Raw genomic sequence first — 17,657 nt, 5'->3', positions numbered from 1 at the left:
ATCCCACGACCCAACTAAACTGCCCCAAATTAATACCAATCCAACCAAATGACGACCCGTAAACACCACATCCAATCCACAGATAAGAAACCTAGGTTATGGCGGTCGCACCTGCTTGGACGCACCGGCTGGCAAGAAGCACCAGAAGAAGGCCGTGGGCACGTATCCCTGCCATCGGCAGGGTGGAAACCAGGTTTGTTGGCCCATCTCGGCAGCAATGCGACCGCCACAAACTCCGTCCAGCCTCAAGAAATCCGCGCCAGGAACAACGCACTCTTTCTCACTTTCCACTCCTTCGAAACTACTACTATAAACTTGTGAAACAAACTAAACTCTCTTTTGGGCGATTGGGTGTTACTTCCCCCTAATATCTCCATTTTGTTCTTAAGTTGTCAGATCCGCTATATAGTGCACTTAATTTACAGATCGCCAATGTGCCGAAGGGCATGTGTCTGGATGCAAAAGAGAAATCCGAAGAGGAAACGCCGGTTTCCGTTTATGAGTGCCATGGCCAAGGAGGAAATCAGGTATCCGCCTCCATGTCCACATCCTCAGAACTCAGAAAAGCAGGAGGCGGCGATTCAGAGTCCCTGATTCCCGGTTTCTCGATCTCGTTGCTTTATGGATTCATTTTCCAATCGGTGTTCTGCTGCGTACCTATTCTTTCTCTTCTCTGACTTAACGCTTTTCGCTCTGTATTTCCAAGTATTGGTATCTTTTTGCTTACTTTCAGCTTGCTTACCTAACTTTAACCTTATTCCAAACCCAATTCCACACTAGACAAACTACTTCTACAAGTCATATCACTTAACATCATCATTGCTTAACCAAATTACAAAAGGTTCAGGATCCGTTTGGACTATTATAATAATTATCATTATCAACTTTTATTCAAAAACCAGAAGTAACTCCTAATAACATTATTTATACGTCTTCTGAATCGCAATCTAGTTGTCGATGAATGACAATTTTACTTTACTATTTAGTTATTTTACTAATTTAGTAATATTTAGCTTCAATTCTATAAAGTAGGAGTAGCTTATCATTTTTGTCAGCCCCTATTTCCTTAACGTTCTTCTTTAATTCCTATCTCAGCTCATTACAACTTTCCAAACCCAATTATCTAAATCCTTCAACTAATTTCTTTCCCTTTGTTCGAAAAGTTGTTCCCGTATATTACTTTTGATTTTTGGTGCCTGCTGGGATGTCCTTTCCCTTAAGTAATGGTTTTCAAAGTGGATCCCTCTTACAAAAACTGACAACAATAATATTTTTGCCGTTGTTAAATTCTCCCTTGTGGAAGTCCTGCGGTTTTGAGCACTAATTTTGACGGAGTTTGTGGCTACAATAACAAATATCTGTAGAGTACATAAATATTTTTGATTTATTGCTCGCCGGCAAACAACTCATATTCAATTTATTTGCCTAGCATAAGTGAAAGTATTTATCAATAAAAGTTGCCAACTGAAATTGCGTTGACAATTTAACAGTTTTACAGGATGCATACAAGCGCAAACACAACACAAACACACACGCACACGCACGTACCAACACTTACGCAATTTCAAAGAGTTGCATATATTTGGGTACTTCGGACGATTTATGCCATGTCACAGAAATTAATTAAAACACAATCATAAATATAATGTCAAATGATAAATCATTTACATGGCATTGGCTTTGGCTTCAGCTTTTCCGTTTATTATGCATTCAGCCTGAAAAAGGAACACATTTACAATCGGCGTACTACAGAAAGCTTACTTACTACAAGTATTTTGAGCTACAATGAAGAAACAAACAACACAGTAGCACACAAATGAACTGCAACAATAGAACCCTTCACAGTCACACGAAGGAATGTCATTTCAAAAGGTCATGCCTACAGGATACCCTTTCACCTGTTCGATGAGCTCATGTGGCTAAGCTAATTTGCTTGGTGGTAAAACCATAAAATATAATTCCATTCCTAATGGTTTACTATGCTCAAACTTTGATTTACCTACACAAACACAACATATCCTTGTGCCTCACAAATGCGGGGTACTAAATACGAGCCGAGATACTTTTACGCTCACACAGATACACTGCGGATGTGTGGGTTGTATTGTATATTCAACATTTAAAGTGGGGGAAACGTGTTGACCTCGTTCCGCTTGCCCTAAAATCGCCCCAGACAGACAACGGCCACGCCCACCGCCCGAAGCCCTAAGCTCTCGCCCTTTGCACAGAAACACACAATGTAACAAAGTGAAAGCCTCATTTAAAGGGGGGAAATTACGAAAAAGATTTCGCAAATGTTTCTATGCACTCGGAAATGCGGTTAAAATAATCAACATTTGCCAGCAAAAACGTGGACATTTTCGCTCCTTTGCACGCAAATTTTAATTTCGCACATCGTAAAATTTAGCAAGCGAATCCAGCCAAATGGGTAGAGGGGAAAATAAAACGCTTTTGACTACCACGTCAAAGGATATGCGCACCAAAAAGTGGATAAGGGTGGGAAAACGTGGCGTCGGTTGTACTGTCCACATAATGAAAGTATTTCGCTCACGCGGAAGAAAAACGCGTCTAGGCTAGCAAAAATATTTTTCACCAGCCCGCAAGCACATTTTTTCCGGGGGGGTGGACAAAGCATGGAGCTGAATGAAAAAAGAGCACTAGATAAAAACTGTGTAGTGATAAATGAAAAAACGTAATTAAAAACGCATCTCGCACACACACAGAGAAACACAAAACAATCGTGGGGGAAAGAGGAAGCATTGATAAAGGAAATGCAAATTGAGACCGCCAAGGACGATGGTATCGCGCGAGGCGGGGGGAGGTGGGTTGTAAGTCTAAACAAAGAGCCAGGACGAGCACGAACTGCAAAGGGAAAGTCCTTGGCCAACTAGTGAAAGTGTGCATTAGGCTGGATATTCCGATTATACGGTGCGTATCTTCAAGGTCTAAGCTTAAAGATAATATATCTTAAATTCGTCAAATACAATCGAAAATGATCAAACATTGATCACAGTCATTTTCTTTCGAAGAATCCAATTTTTCCAATGCAAATTGGTGGTAGTATCAGCCAGTTTTTACCGAATGCCCCTTAAAACTGCCCTAATTGAACGGCCAAACAATAATAGTAATTATTCATGGCACAAAGCCTGCGGGCCTCCTCTGCGCTGACCAATCTCATCATTATTCCACTCCTGGCATCATTATAAACAAAATAAGGATGGTGGTCCTTCCGGGCAGGCGGTGCGGAAACGGAAATGGTAACACAAAATGGCGGCTGGTCACGACCTGGACTGCGAGAGGGGGCGCGCGGTTCAGGGGGCGTGGCAGGAGCAGGGCAAACAAAGGCAATTCCAGTCACCAGCAGAATCTGAACCGGGCTCAGGCCATCTGGCATTGGCAACGTGTTTTAAATTATAAATAATCATGGCCACTGAGTTTCAGACAAAACCCAGACTCACACACACAGACACGCCCACCCTTACTCACACACACACACACACACACAGGATAGGATATATGCACTCAAACTCGAACACAGTCACAAGCGGATCTGCTTTTTCGGCATTTAATTGAATAAAACATCAGTGTGTAATAAGTTGTGCGTTTGTAGCCCTGGAAAAACTTTTGGCAACTGGCAAACGCATTCCCCGCCATTACAATTTATATTAATGTGCTTTCCCCCAATTTTCCCAGTACTGGATGCTCAGCAAGGCGGGTGAAATCCGTCGCGACGACTCCTGTCTCGATTATGCCGGCAAGGATGTGACGCTCTTCGGCTGCCACGGGGGCAAAGGAAATCAGGTGAGTGGATGAAATATGTATGACGGTAGAAGGTACTATGAAAATATTCCAATAAAATGTATTTCACGTTCATGAGTGATGTTTCACTTTCATGTATGTAGACGGTGATAACTTGAATACGTAAATGCGACCTTAAAGTCGTTTCTTTTTGTAGTCATCTAAAGTGTTAATTTACGTTATTTAAACCGTTTAAAGACTACAAGAAAAAATAACATGGTTTTGAAATTTTTTAAAGCAAAGAAAATTAAATAATAATATTGCCCTAACCGCAAGGTTCAGGAAAATGAATTTAGAGCCCAAGGGAGTAGTCCTCTAATCGAATCCTTTACTTCTAGTTCTGGACCTACCGCGAGAACACAAAGCAGCTGCACCACGGCACCTCAGGCAAGTGTCTGGCCATCAGCGAGAGCAAGGACAAGCTGCTGATGGAGGAGTGCAACCAGAGCCTCAATCGCCAACAGTGGACCCTCGAGAACTACGACAGCTCCAAGTTGTGAGGCTACTTCTATGCGAGGGGCAACCTCCTGTTGCCCACTTCGCGGCGACACCAGCAACCACATGCATAGCAGCAGGACGAGAGGAGGAAGCAGCGGCAGGACATGAAGTGGCGACAGGAGTTGGAGTAATTAAATTCCCCCGAGGCATGTGCAATAGGCAGTGGAAGAGGGACGATCGGATGGCAGCATCAGGAGCAGCAGACGCAGCAGCAGCAGCATCACTTGCCATGCTATCTATATATTATACAAGTTTATATGTTTCCAAACAACAGTGTAGACGTTACTTAGCCCTAAGTACCACACATCCACAGACTAGACAAACAGACACTGAAAAGGGAACGACTGCTGTACAGTAGCTATAAGTTGATAAGATTTCTAGCCCTAAGTTCCGGCCTAATGGAGCCCGGCCAGGGACATGTGCTGGCCAACAAAGCGAAGTCGTAGCGCAATTTTTGCATTTAAATTTGTAAACATTTAGCACAATTTATGGAAAGTGTGAACCGTGTCTCTGTGTCCGAATTATTTATGAATTTTACAAATGTCATCAAATGGCTCTGCGAAAGCCTCATTCCAAATATATGTTTTAGCGGTAAGCCCTAGGCTAAGTCTGAGTTGGAAAGCATTTGGTGATAGCCTTTGTTTCGCCCGAGACCCCGAGCATTCCCGTTTATATGAATTCTTGTACCTATCTTTCTGTATATCCATTGAAATGGCGAACCAAAATTTTGATTTTATTTATTTTCGTACGACTTAGGAACAGTCTTGTGTTGCTTAATTTTTAAACGAGGAGCGTTGCCAAATTACGTTTAATCTTTAGATTTCGGGTAACTTTGTGTTCTTTGAAAATCCAAATCCGTTGCATTTCCTTTCGTTGGATTCTCAAAACGACAACAACATATCCTATTTGTTGGAAAAAGCCAGCTTGTAGTACTTACATATATCAGTTTCCAATCTACCGATATCACACAAGATATATATAGCGTTAGGCCCTAGTAGTTAGACCTTAATGCAAATGTGCATAGTGCCTTCTATTTATTACGGACGCATTCTTACACATATGCTATTGTATCGTTCATCGAACTCTTGTAGAATTAGGCTAGGTCACAATCACAGCGACTGTGTATATACTATACTATACAATTTCATATCGCATCCTGCAGAATGTGTACATAACTATGATTAAATACTGTTTTATTCAAGACTAAAACGTACATATTATATCAATACGATAGCCAACAGTTGCGCATTGTTTTTCATTTGCTATGTTTTATTCCAGCCAGCGAGCTTCGTCGTAGGCGGCATTTACATTTTACGTACGAAACCAAAAGCCATAGGAAGTGGTCGATCATCTTTTTTAAACTAAACTTACAATAGTTAACTAAGCGCGTAGTAAATGTGTAGTAATAACGCAAATATTGTGCAAGGAATCAGATACAGTTATAAATAAATATGTAAATTGAAGCTCTGGTTGCATTACGTACATTACCTTGTTTTGGGAATTACACTTATTTTAGAGACCTGAAAATATTATAACCCAATTAACGTTTATCCAACTCATATTTTATGGAATGTGCTTAAGAGGGTCTAAAAAGATCAAAAAGACAAGTGGAAAGTAAAGAACATCTGATATGCCTTAGCCATCTATGAGTCATTAGCAGAACTAAGAGCCACCTACCGGAAGGTTTTTCTTTGTCCATGTAAAAATTCAATTAGAACACGATTTTACACGCTACTCGTGTAAGTAAATTGTAGAGGGCCAGAAGTATTATTTGAATACAAAATTCTTTAATATTTTTTACTGTTAATTTTATACATTTAATAAAATGAAGTACTGCAATATTCAGGGCTTAAAATCAGGTATCACTTTGCACAGCAGGCTCGCGTGGAGTGAGCACCAGCACCTCGTACACAAGCCCGCCGACCTCCTTTCCCTTATGTGGTATGAAAATTCTATTGTAGGAGGGGTGCACCTTGCCCAGCCGCAAAACTCCTTTGTACAAAGCCCGTCCCGTGTAGGTGACCTCGCCCCAATGCGAGTAGCCAGTGGGCAGCGCATCCTGCGGATATGAGCCATTCGTTCCGTCCACCCACTGGTGGTCGCAATCTTTCAGCACCAGCAACTCCACTCCATCGGTTAGAGCGTATGCCAAACCGTTCCAGCCGCCGAAGGCAACCTTCTTCCGTGGCACATAGTGGGCCGGCAGGCGATCGTTGTCGAAGTAGGCTCGTGCCACATAAGCGGGATTCCCCTCATCATCGAATCCACACTGAACGGCTTCGTCGGACAGCAGGTGCGAGTACTCTGATCTGCTGTCCTCATCCAGTTCCATGGGCCGCCACTCGAAGTGCTCATCCATTTTGTAGAACTTGTCGTCTGAAGGTGGATCATCGCACGTCTCTGTGACTTGGGCGAAGTTCAGATAGAGTCTGGATGCAGAACGACCACAGGCGGTCCGGCATTGTGGGCAGGTGAGGGATCTGCTTAGCCAGCGGCTCAGGCAGCTGGAGTGGAAGGCATGACCGCACCTATTAGAGTGGCAAACGTTGTCATTTGCACGAAAGAACTCTTTGCATACGGAGCACAGCACATTCAAAGCCGGCGCGGAATCTGTCGGACGAATTGCGTCATCAGCGCTGTTATTTTCGGCTTTTTGACCCTCCATGTCGCGGTTCTTTGCATCACTGAGCTGCGGCAAGCTTGGAATTTGTTTTTTATAATCGAGTACTTCTTCGAATGCTCAGAGAGGCAGAATAAACAAACAGAATAAGAAAGCACATCTATTATGATACGAGCACGTTGTGCTTTTCCCCACCTTAAAAATTGCTGGGCATGAAACGAAATAGCACCAAGTACATCTTGTATTTAAAAAATCTTGCAAGTAATATTATGTTGGTGAAGCAAAATACCTCTTTTCTTAAATATAATTGAAATTTAAAAACGCAGTTGTATAACATTGCAGCAGTTTTATTTGTTTGACAACTTCATTTCCCATTTACACATTGGCATTCTGTTTGATCCAGGACCTGAGGGCACCCACGTACGTGTACATGGCCGGACGTCCTTTGGCTCCGCAACCGAATCCCCATGACACCACACCGAAGAGCTTGCCTTCGACGGTCAGTGGACCACCGGAGTCTCCCTGGCAGGAGCTCACTTGGCCACTGGGATGTCCGGCACACACCATGCGATCTGTGAGGCCGGGAATGTTTTGGGCATTGCAGTAATCACGGCTCCATAACTGCACCTGGGCAAATTTCAAGCGGTTGGGCAGCTGCAGGTTCTGATTGATGGCGCCGAATCCGCTAATCATTGCCATCGTATCCGCGGCATAATTGGAGTCCGAATCTGCCAGTTGAATGGTCTGTACAGCTCCTCCCATCTGAACCGGACTGCTCAGCTTGATCAGCGACATATCAAAGTCCTGGCTCTGCGGATTGTACCGCGGATGGATGATGAACTGGGCAATGTTAAAGGTCTGGCCATTTCCGGCGCTCAAATCGTTTGTTCCCACGATGGCCTTCATTTGGCCGGGATTCTGTCCCATGGTGCAGTGGGCTGCTGTTACGATCATGGTCTCGGAGATTAGGGAACCACCGCAGTGATGGCGTCCGTTCAACTGGAGGGACACCTGGTGGGGAAATTGTCCCGGGGCAGCAAACTGGCCACCAATAATGCGTGACTCTTCTGCCGCATCTACATCACCGTGAACAAAAGTGACGGCGAGGAGCAGGATCGCTAGCTTCACTGGATTGTTTACCGAATACATAGCAAAGGTTGAGTGTTTCGAGTGTGGTTCAGTTGTTCTCTATTTATAGGACTGGTGTGGTGTTATGTTCGAGTGGTTTTATCGCCTAAATGGCACACTTTTTCCCATGGAAGAGACCCCGTTTGGTGGTGGCGTAGGTGGGGGGTCGATTTTTGGGTAGTCAACTCATTTTATTAATACTGCGCAAACAAAAACGAGTACCAGAAATCGCATTTCTAGAAATTTATTTCATAACACTGCTAGGATTTGAATACATATTATGTTATCTGCAGAACTTCAATGCTCATTAACCAATAATCTTAAGTGCCGTCCCACTTCTTTCTCTCCCAACTAGCTGTCATGTGCCAATTTCTATCTAGGCCACACAGTAGGGGCTCGGCTCGACAAAGTTTATGTGCAAAATTTAAATTTCAGCCACATAAAACACCTAAAACATCTAGCACATACCAACTCATATTGACGCTCTACTAAGCTTCAAAGCCAAATTAGTGAGACGTAGAATTTGCAGACTTTGATCCAGTCTGGTGGCCGTTGCTAATCATCCACACGTTCTTCCATATCTCATGCCTGTAGATATTGCGATAGTTCTGCACGGACACCAGAAATTCGGGGCCAAAGAGGGTTTGGATTAAAACATTTTCGGCAGCTAGGTTTCGATTTGTGGTTGCATGCACGATTACCAAAGGGGAATTGCTCTGTGGTTATGGATGATAGATATAGGTATCGCATAGATATTAATTGTTAGTTACAGGTATATCTTCTCCCTCGCTCTCAAAACGCTGCTTTGGATCTACATGTCTGCAGAACCAATTCGTGTATGCTAAGGGTATATCGTTGTCCGGACAGCTTAATTTCTAAGGTGAAATTGCATTAGGATAAAGTGAACTGCACTATTTATAGCACTTAGTTACACTGCGATGCACAAGTCCCAAGTTGAGATTGAGCTCCCCGTTTTTGTGGGACAAATAGGTGGCATGGACACCCTGCTGCAGGTTGCACCGCTTGGGCCCACTGTACAGTACTATGGGATCGTGTTCCGAAGCCATGCACTGCAGCTGGAATCGCTGTCCATACTTGATATTCTCCCCGGTGCGATCCCTACCATCTCCGCTGACTATTTTGAAGGAGTTTCGCACACAAGGCCGCTTCGAAGGCGCCACAGATAGCTCACAGTTCTCATTGATTGACTGGCTGTTTCGCACGACCTTTTCGTTGATGACCACCGACAAGGCGGCATTCAGATCGGTTGTATCCATATCACTGATGTTTATATGAATAGGCATTAGTTGCACAATAGCTCCGAATATAATGGTTTGCTTGGGAGCGGCCAAAACGATCTCCTTGTGGAAATTATCATACAAAGTGCGAGCTTTTTCCACCAGAAGTTCGCCGCGATCGCGTTGTTTCTTAAAGTTCACTATTTTGTCCTGAAAAATTGTGTGTACAAGTATTTTTTTACTATTTCATATGTTATGACCCACCTCCTCAAGGCAATTTTCTTCCACCCAATTACCAATTCGCACGCTGGGCTGAAACCGCGCTGAAATAGAATCCATATCGCCGACTCTGCAAGGCATTTTGTTGTGTTGAGGGTAGCTAAATAAACGTAGTTAATATTTTCGCGAATGTAGCTGTTATCGTGTAGTTTGTAAATGTAAATGATGTCATGAATTTTGTAGCTGGTCTATAAATGTTCGAAAATTAAATGGCTACTAGATACAGGCCATAATAATAAAGTAAATATGGGATTTCCTCACTACAATGTTAAAAAGTTTCCTCGCAGCTTTCGAAGAGCAGCACGCACCTGATCATCGCTCGCGGTTATTAATATTTTCGCCACTAATCACCAGAGACAAGTCCACAATTAGTGGCACAATTAGTGCTTAGTGACATCTTGAGTCACTATCAGTGATAGTAACGTGCCAGTGCAGTGATCTTAAAACTATCAAATTTAATTAAATTGTGCTCCGCTGTCCAACGGCCACGTGCCGGCAAGCTTAACACAACATCCGTTGGAAAGCTTAACAAACATCTGTGAGGAGCTTACCATTTGGTTCCAGCAGCAGATAAGTTCTGGCCTATGTATCAGATAGAAGCTTTTAGTTTCTATTCTGCCCCAAGATCAATTGATATTATTGCATACTCTTAGGCGTGCGATGAAACCCGGACAATTTGACAAGCCGCAGTCAACGACTACTAGTGCTACTAATAAGAACAAGGCAGTTCTAGGAGAGGAACTTAGAAATGCCGTCAACGCGCCCTCAGATAATGATACTCTACAAGTATCCGATTTTGCCGCCACAGCAGCTTCATTGGCATCTGCTTTTTCGAGCGTCAATGGGTCCACATCAGGAACCGCCTCGCGCTACCAAAGCCCTGCTTCAGGTGAAGCCTCGCAGCGCTTTCAAACAATAAAGCGCAAGTCATGCGCCTCCCCAAAGACTGATGGGAAAAAAGCTAACCTCGGCAAGAACGGTGATAACGTTCCCATACCTCAATCGAACTATAGTGGCAGCTCAAACCGTTTCGAATTGCTAGCGCTTCACCCAGATGACATGGAAGTTGAGAACGCCAACGACGTGCTATGTGAGAGGCCTAGTACAAGTCATCAAGCTGCCATTGCTGCGGCGAAGCGGGCCGCTAACTCTCCTGGCACCTCAGGTTCTCCCAACAAGACGCAGCCCAAACCACCGCCCATAGTGATGGAAGGTATTGAAAACGTCTCTCTGCTCATGCAAGAACTCAGGAAAATAATTGACATAAATAAAGTTGAAGCTAGGGCTTCACTTGGCGGTATGATGAGACTCTATGCAAATGACGCTACCACTTTTCGTAGCATTGTCAGTTGGCTTGAGCAGGAAAAATATGAATTCCATTGCTACCAACTGAAGGAAGATAGGCCGTTTAAAGTCTGCATTAAAGGCTTACACCACAGCACGCTTCATAGCCAGATTAAGGAGGATCTGGAAAAATTCGGACACAAGGTGCTTGACGTCCATCTGCCCCAGAGGCGCAGTGAGCCAGGCACCCCTGTAGCCAAGCCGGTAAATATGTTCTTCGTGAATATTGCCGCCGCGGCCAATAATAAGGAGATCCTGCTAGTCAAGGCACTTTGCCATATGCGGGTTATCGTTGAGCCCCTCCGAAAGCGCAATGCTGTTGTGCAATGCCATCGATGCCAACAGTTTGGCCATACGGCTAAATACTGTCGTAAAGCGCATATTTGCGTCAAATGTGCTGGCGAGCACGCTGCCAGCAACTGTACTAGGCCGCGCAGTGAACCGTGCACGTGCTACAATTGCGGACAACAGCACCCTGCAAGCTATTCAGGGTGCCCCAAATACCAGGCGTTCCTGCAACGATCTCGGCCCAAGCGTGGAGTTGGAGCTCGGCCTACTGTGAATAGCCAAACCGAGACAAATGATCAAACTAGGAGCAGACCAAGAGTAGCCACTCGTCAAGGTGTCTCCTATGCAGATGCAGCTAGGGGAGGCGTGCATGTCTCTCAACATGAACAGCAGAACAACCCAAACATAAACCAACGAACCAACAGCCGCAACCGCTCGACATCGAGATCTCGAGTTGCAGCTCAACGAGACAACAACCGCAACCGTTCAGCATCGAGATCCCGAAATACGGCATATCACTCATCTCTTGAAAATAACATTGAAAACATGATGCGAACCCTCAATGGAAATATCGATTCACTCCGCTCGTTACAGGATAAACAGACGGAGATGATGATGATGATGCTCAAACAGCAGCAACAGCAGACACAGCAGCAGGGGCAAATTCTTAATTTGCTTGCTGCCCTCCAAGCGCAACGATCAACAATATGATGCCGCTGCGCATTCTAATGTGGAACGCCGATGGCGTTTCCACGAAGCTGCCAGAGCTTGAGTGCTTTGCGCGACAAAATAAGATCGATGTCATACTAATTAGTGAGACTCACTGCCGAGGAAACTTTGTGCCAAAAATATATGGTTTTGATGCATATCCAGCTAATGATCCAAGTGTTGGCAATGCTAGAGGAGGAGCTGCGATCTTTATAAAATCTAGCTTGGTGCATTATCCTCTGAGCCCTGTTACCAGCGAAAAAGTACAAATAGCGTCTGCAGGAATAAACACAGCGCTTGGTGTGATCGACTTTGGTGCGATTTACTGTCCTCCTCGTTTCACATGGACAACAAATGAATTTGCTGACATACTACCGCTAAATCATCGAAAATTTATAATTGCAGGAGACTGGAATGCATCTCACTGGCTCTGGGGCTCAGGAAGATGCAATCAAAGAGGTCGCGCTCTCGCGGATCTTATTCTTAGTACGGAAGTCAACACGCTGGCTACAGGCAGTCCTACTCGGTATCCGTACGGTAGGAGAGGAACTCCAAGCTGCATTGATTTTGCAGTAACGAAAGGCGTTCTCGATATTCATGCTTCCATAACATCGGCTCCTGATCTCAGCTCTGATCACCTGCCTCTTATCATAACGCTGGATGTCACAGCATTGACATATCCTACAGCAGATCGATTGATAACCAGACACACCAACTTAGAAATGTTCTGCGGTCTTCTAGAGCAATCTCTGTATCTTGATATAGAAATCAACTCAGAAGAAGATATTGAGGACGCAATCAACCTATTTGCTGTAAAGGTGAAATCGGCAGCCATAACAGCTACACGAACGTTGACACAGAGACCCGTAGCAGCAGGTATACCCCTCACACGGGAAATTCTTATTTTAATTGCTGAAAAGAGACGACTTCGGACAAGATGGATGAGGTCCCGCCACCCTCTAGACAAATTAGAGTGGAACAGAGCTCAACATATTCTCCGTAAGAAACTGGTGGACCATAAAGCTGCATGGTTCGACGAGAGGCTTACCAACACTGGTACTGGAAGCGAAGCGAGGCATTCTCTATGGAAAGCGACGCGTAGTATAAAAAGGAGGTGCCCCAGGAAGGCACCACTAGCTAATGAGAACGGAACATGGTGTCGTTCTGACAAGGAACAAGCGGAAGTGTTTGCTAGGCACTTAGCTGAACGGTTCAAGCCCTTTAACCTTGCCAGCCAACAGGAAAAACAAGAAACGCAGGAAGTCCTCGAGCAAGCGCTGCAAATGGATGCACCGATTCTCCCGTTCGACCAATGTGAGATATCAGCGATCATAAACCGCCAATCCTCTAAAAGAGCACCAGGCCACGACATCATCTGCAACGCTACTCTGAAGGCGCTGCCTACTCACGCGATCTCTTACATAACGTTGATCTTCAACGCTATGTTGAGGTTGCATTACTTCCCTGCCCAGTGGAAATTTGGCTTAGTGAGTATGATCCACAAGCCCGGAAAGCCAGAGAGTGACCCAGCATCCTACCGGCCAATCAGTCTCCTCCCATCAATCTCGAAGATCTTTGAGAGACTTATCTCTGCCCGAATTGCTGGGATAATGTCATCCAGAAGAGCCATCCCTGATCACCAATTTGGATTTCGTGCAGGTCACAGTTCAATAGAACAACTGCACCGCATCGTTGACCAAATATTGCAAGCCTACGATGAGAAAGAATACTGCAATGCGCTCTTTTTGGACATTAAGGAAGCATTCGACCGAGTCTGGCATATTGGCCTATTGGCCAAAATAAAAATGACACTACCAGCACCGTATTACTTGCTAATGCGGTCCTACTTGGCGAATAGGCAGTTCGCAGTACGTTTCCACTCCGCAACCTCAGGGATACATGAGGTCAGTGCAGGAGTGCCTCAAGGAAGTGTACTGGGTCCATTATTGTACTGTCTGTATACCAACGATATGCCGCAGCCAAATGCTAGTATGGACGCCAACCCTGACAGGATGACTCTAGCCACTTTCGCCGATGACGTCTGTGTTACTTACAGATCATCCTGCGAATATGAAGCAGCAGACGGCCTACAAGAGTACGCTGACAGGTACGAGAAATGGGCAAGAAGATGGAATATTGGCATAAATGGTCAAAAGTCAGCTAACGTGTGCTTCTCACTAAGGAGGAAAACACCACCTGCTGTTCAACTAGGTGAGGAGATGGTACAGCAGTGTAGTACGGCCAAATATCTTGGCATAACATTAGATCGCCGGCTCACATTTGCTCCCCACATAGCAGCCATCAAAACAAGGGTGAGAGCAGCTGTGACAAAGCACTGGTGGCTCCTAAGAAGCAACAGTAAACTCTCCACCCGAAATAAGCTCACCCTATACAAGCAGGTCATTGCTCCCATCTGGCAATATGGTTGCCAAATCTGGGGGATAGCAAGAGATAGCCAAATCAAAAAAATTCAGGTGGCCCAGAACAAAATAGCGAGACAAATTACAGGCTGTGAGTGGTACATTCGAAATAGCGTGCTACATAGGGACCTAAAACTAGTTACGGTACTACAACAAATCAACTTCCACTCCAGTCGGTACAACTCAAGACTGATGAACCACAGGAATCGTCTCGCTAATGATCTCACCATTACTCGACCGAGGCAGAGGATCAAAAGACGTCAACCAAGAGACTTAGTGCTAAGATAACAATAGCTTAATAGCTAAACATTAATTATAAAACAACATGAGAGTATTAGACCAAACTAGAAAAAGCTATATTAAATATTCCCTATAGCCGGAGCGCCAATTGGCAGAAACAATAGAAAATAAGGTAATAAAAGGGTTCATAGCTATCCTGTATATCTTAATAAACTACAATAAAAAAAAAAAAAAAAAAATGTTAAAAGACCGTTAATCCCACCATTTCACCTCTTTTCGAAACGTTGCCTACTTTTGGGCATTCGTGGCAAATGTTATCAGCACCGCCACTGTTCAAAGTGCTCTGCCAGGCACACATGGCGGATGAGTAATGACAGATTCAATATTTTGCACTGGCACACATTTGAAAGCACCAAGTTATCTATTTGCCGCTCTCGAACAACTCAAACAGCGGTGATTGGCCCTGTTTGCTGTCAGCCATGGCTGCTAAGTCCGTTTCTATACGAATCCGAGGAGTCTGAAATCTGGTCGCAGAACACGATCATTAGCAAATCTGCCGGTTGTCTGATGCCAAATATCGGTGACAAGATAAGCCATTTGTATCAACATTTAGCACATCGCCCGCCGTTAATTGTGCTCGTTATTCACTATCGCCCACGTCGCCGGATTGTTGTGGTTGTACCTGTTTAGTGATTTACCTGTCGGTGTGTAAATGTACCTGGCCTGGTGGATCGGCGTGCCCATCACGTGAACGTGAGCTAGTTGCTCGGCCGATTTGAGGCACGTTTCTTATCTAGCTACTCGATTGCATGGGGGCAATAAGCGATATTGTCGCTCTAAGTGGGCTCTAAGTTTTATGACCATATTTACGTCCGCTGCAGGGCACACCTTCTAATCGAGACATCCAACGTTCAGCTTGACTCTGATTTATTTCATTTTTTTGTCACCAGCGGAATTTAGTAGTTATTTTCGAGCATATGGTAAAGTTAGAACAGACCATAGTTGGTAACAAAATATTTGTCAATCGGCTGAGACAAGGAGTGTATTTTTAGAAATAAATATGGAAAACGTAATCATTCGGCCTCTTTAGTCCTTTAAATACTTAAGTTAGTGGTACACTGTGGATCAGAATTAGTAAGAAATTTATTTTTTTCTATTCGCATTAAACATTAAACAGACTACAAAAGATATAACCATTCATAATTTAATTGCTACATACATACTAAATAATATTGTTTTAAACTTAAATATATAAAGTCTATAAATATTGTGAATGATACTGTATTTATCCCCGTTACTCGTAGAGAAAAAGGGTTTTCGTTGTAATTTTTTTTCAATTTTTTTTTAATTTTCTTGATGTTATGATGTTGCAGAAATTCAAAAAGTTAAAAAATGTCCCAAGACTGAAGTTGTATACTCCATAACTCAACTTATCTTAATCGGATTTTGAAGTGGCATACCTCTAAATGTTTCTGGCGCAATTCTCTACAAATCTGCATTCAAATTTAGAAAAATATTTTTTTTCAATTTTTTTTAAATTTTCTTGATGTTATGATTGATGTTGCAGAAATTCAAAAAGTTAAAAAATGTCTTAAGACTGAAGTTGTATACTCCATAACTCAACTTATCTTAATCGGATTTTGAAGTGGCATACCTCTAAATGTTTCTGGCGCAATTCTCTACAAATCTGCATTCAAATTTAGAAAAATATTTTTTTTCAATTTTTTTTTAATTTTCTTGATGTTATGATTGATGTTGCAGAAATTCAAAAAGTTAAAAAATGTCTTAAGACTGAAGTTGTATACTCCATAACTCAACTTATCTTAATCGGATTTTGAAGTGGCATACCTCTAAATGTTTCTGGCGCAATTCTCTACAAATCTGCATTCAAATTTAGAAAAATATTTTTTTTCAATTTTTTTTTAATTTTCTTGATGTTATGATTGATGTTGCAGAAATTCAAAAAGTTAAAAAATGTCTTAAGACTGAAGTTGTATACTCCATAACTCAACTTATCTTAATCGGATTTTGAAGTGACATACCTCTAAATGTTTCTGGCGCAATTCTCTACAAATCTGCATTCAAATTTAGAAAAATATTTTTTTTCAATTTTTTTTTAATTTTCTTGATGTTATGATTGATGTTGCAGAAATTCAAAAAGTTAAAAAATGTCTTAAGACTGAAGTTGTATACTCCATAACTCAACTTATCTTAATCGGATTTTGAAGTGGCATACCTCTAAATGTTTCTGGCGCAATTCTCTACAAATCTGCATTCAAATTTAGAAAAATATTTTTTTTCAATTTTTTTTAAATTTTCTTGATTTTATGATTGATGTTGCAGAAATTCAAAAAGTTAAAAAATGTCTTAAGACTGAAGTTGTATACTCCATAACTCAACTTATCTTAATCGGATTTTGAAGTGGCATACCTCTAAATGTTTCTGGCGCAATTCTCTACAAATCTGCATTCAAATTTAGAAAAATATTTTTTTTCAATTTTTTTTTAATTTTCTTGATGTTATGATTGATGTTGCAGAAATTCAAAAAGTTAAAAAATGTCTTAAGACTGAAGTTGTATACTCCATAACTCAACTTATCTTAATCGGATTTTGAAGTGGCATACCTCTAAATGTTTCTGGCGCAATTCTCTACAAATCTGCATTCAAATTTAGAAAAATATTTTTTTTCAATTTTTTTTTAATTTTCTTGATGTTATGATTGATGTTGCAGAAATTCAAAAAGTTAAAAAATGTCTTAAGACTGAAGTTGTATACTCCATAACTCAACTTATCTTAATCGGATTTTGAAGTGGCATACCTCTAAATGTTTCTGGCGCAATTCTCTACAAATCTGCATTCAAATTTAGAAAAATATTTTTTTTCAATTTTTTTTTAATTTTCTTGATGTTATGATTGATGTTGCAGAAATTCAAAAAGTTAAAAAATGTCTTAAGACTGAAGTTGTATACTCCATAACTCAACTTATCTTAATCGGATTTTGAAGTGGCATACCTCTAAATGTTTCTGGCGCAATTCTCTACAAATCTGCATTCAAATTTAGAAAAATATTTTTTTTCAATTTTTTTTTAATTTTCT

General features: G+C 42.4%; 4 protein-coding genes across 7 annotated transcripts in view; 1 reads left to right on the top strand and 3 right to left on the bottom strand.

Annotated features, from left to right (window-relative positions):
* Positions 1 to 5,759, top strand: part of LOC6548308 (putative polypeptide N-acetylgalactosaminyltransferase 9) — a 57,938-nt gene extending 52,179 nt beyond the window's left edge. For 2 of the 4 annotated variants that reach the window (XM_015156806.2, XM_026981247.1), the window contains 3 exons: positions 426 to 527; positions 3,694 to 3,801; positions 4,137 to 5,759. In XM_015156806.2, the coding sequence (XP_015012292.1) occupies positions 426 to 527; positions 3,694 to 3,801; positions 4,137 to 4,298 (372 nt within the window). In that variant the 3' untranslated portion in view covers positions 4,299 to 5,759. Of the gene's footprint in view, positions 1 to 82; positions 194 to 425; positions 528 to 3,693; positions 3,802 to 4,136 lie in introns of all 4 variants that reach the window. The other 2 variants (XM_001975285.3, XM_026981246.1) reach the window with 1 other exon arrangement.
* Positions 5,760 to 6,151: 392 nt separating this feature from the next.
* Positions 6,152 to 6,961, bottom strand: LOC113564260. Its single transcript, XM_026980217.1, has one exon. It carries the CDS (start codon positions 6,959 to 6,961, stop codon positions 6,152 to 6,154), a length of 810 nt encoding a protein of 269 aa, XP_026836018.1.
* A 307-nt stretch (positions 6,962 to 7,268) lies between these two features.
* LOC26527106 (trypsin-1) lies at positions 7,269 to 8,078 on the bottom strand. The gene has a single exon (XM_015157426.2). It carries the CDS (start codon positions 8,063 to 8,065, stop codon positions 7,292 to 7,294), a length of 774 nt encoding a protein of 257 aa, XP_015012912.1. The 5' UTR covers positions 8,066 to 8,078; the 3' UTR covers positions 7,269 to 7,291.
* Positions 8,079 to 8,272: 194 nt separating this feature from the next.
* LOC6548311 (cilia- and flagella-associated protein 161) lies at positions 8,273 to 9,930 on the bottom strand. Its single transcript, XM_001975288.3, has 4 exons — positions 9,547 to 9,930; positions 8,977 to 9,492; positions 8,815 to 8,919; positions 8,273 to 8,760 (listed from the first exon to the last, which is right to left on the bottom strand). The coding sequence occupies exons 1-4, from the start codon at positions 9,640 to 9,642 to the stop codon at positions 8,551 to 8,553; spliced, it is 927 nt and encodes a 308-aa protein (XP_001975324.2). The 5' UTR covers positions 9,643 to 9,930; the 3' UTR covers positions 8,273 to 8,550.
* Positions 9,931 to 17,657: the final 7,727 nt, after the last annotated feature.

This window comes from Drosophila erecta, unplaced genomic scaffold (assembly GCF_003286155.1).
Source record: "Drosophila erecta strain 14021-0224.00,06,07 unplaced genomic scaffold, DereRS2 tig00000092-arrow-pilon, whole genome shotgun sequence".
Classification (NCBI taxonomy): domain Eukaryota; kingdom Metazoa; phylum Arthropoda; class Insecta; order Diptera; family Drosophilidae; genus Drosophila; species Drosophila erecta.
Note: the sequence above shows the minus strand (reverse complement) of the source record. Positions and strands in the feature narration are given on the sequence as shown.

What these genes read in the sequence shown, in the direction of transcription:
- LOC113564260 (XM_026980217.1), bottom strand. Translation starts at nt 6,961, where the DNA reads ATGGAGGGTCAAAAAGCCGAAAATAACAGCGCTGATGACGCAATTCGT.
- LOC26527106 (XM_015157426.2), bottom strand. Translation starts at nt 8,065, where the DNA reads ATGTATTCGGTAAACAATCCAGTGAAGCTAGCGATCCTGCTCCTCGCC.
- LOC6548311 (XM_001975288.3), bottom strand. Translation starts at nt 9,642, where the DNA reads ATGCCTTGCAGAGTCGGCGATATGGATTCTATTTCAGCGCGGTTTCAG. An exon ending in TGGGACTTGTGCATCGCAGT is followed by an intron (nt 8,920 to 8,976) that starts GTAACTAAGTGC and finishes ATTTCACCTTAG; the next exon opens with AAATTAAGCTGTCCGGACAA. An exon ending in GCGAGGGAGAAGATATACCT is followed by an intron (nt 8,761 to 8,814) that starts GTAACTAACAAT and finishes CCATAACCACAG; the next exon opens with AGCAATTCCCCTTTGGTAAT.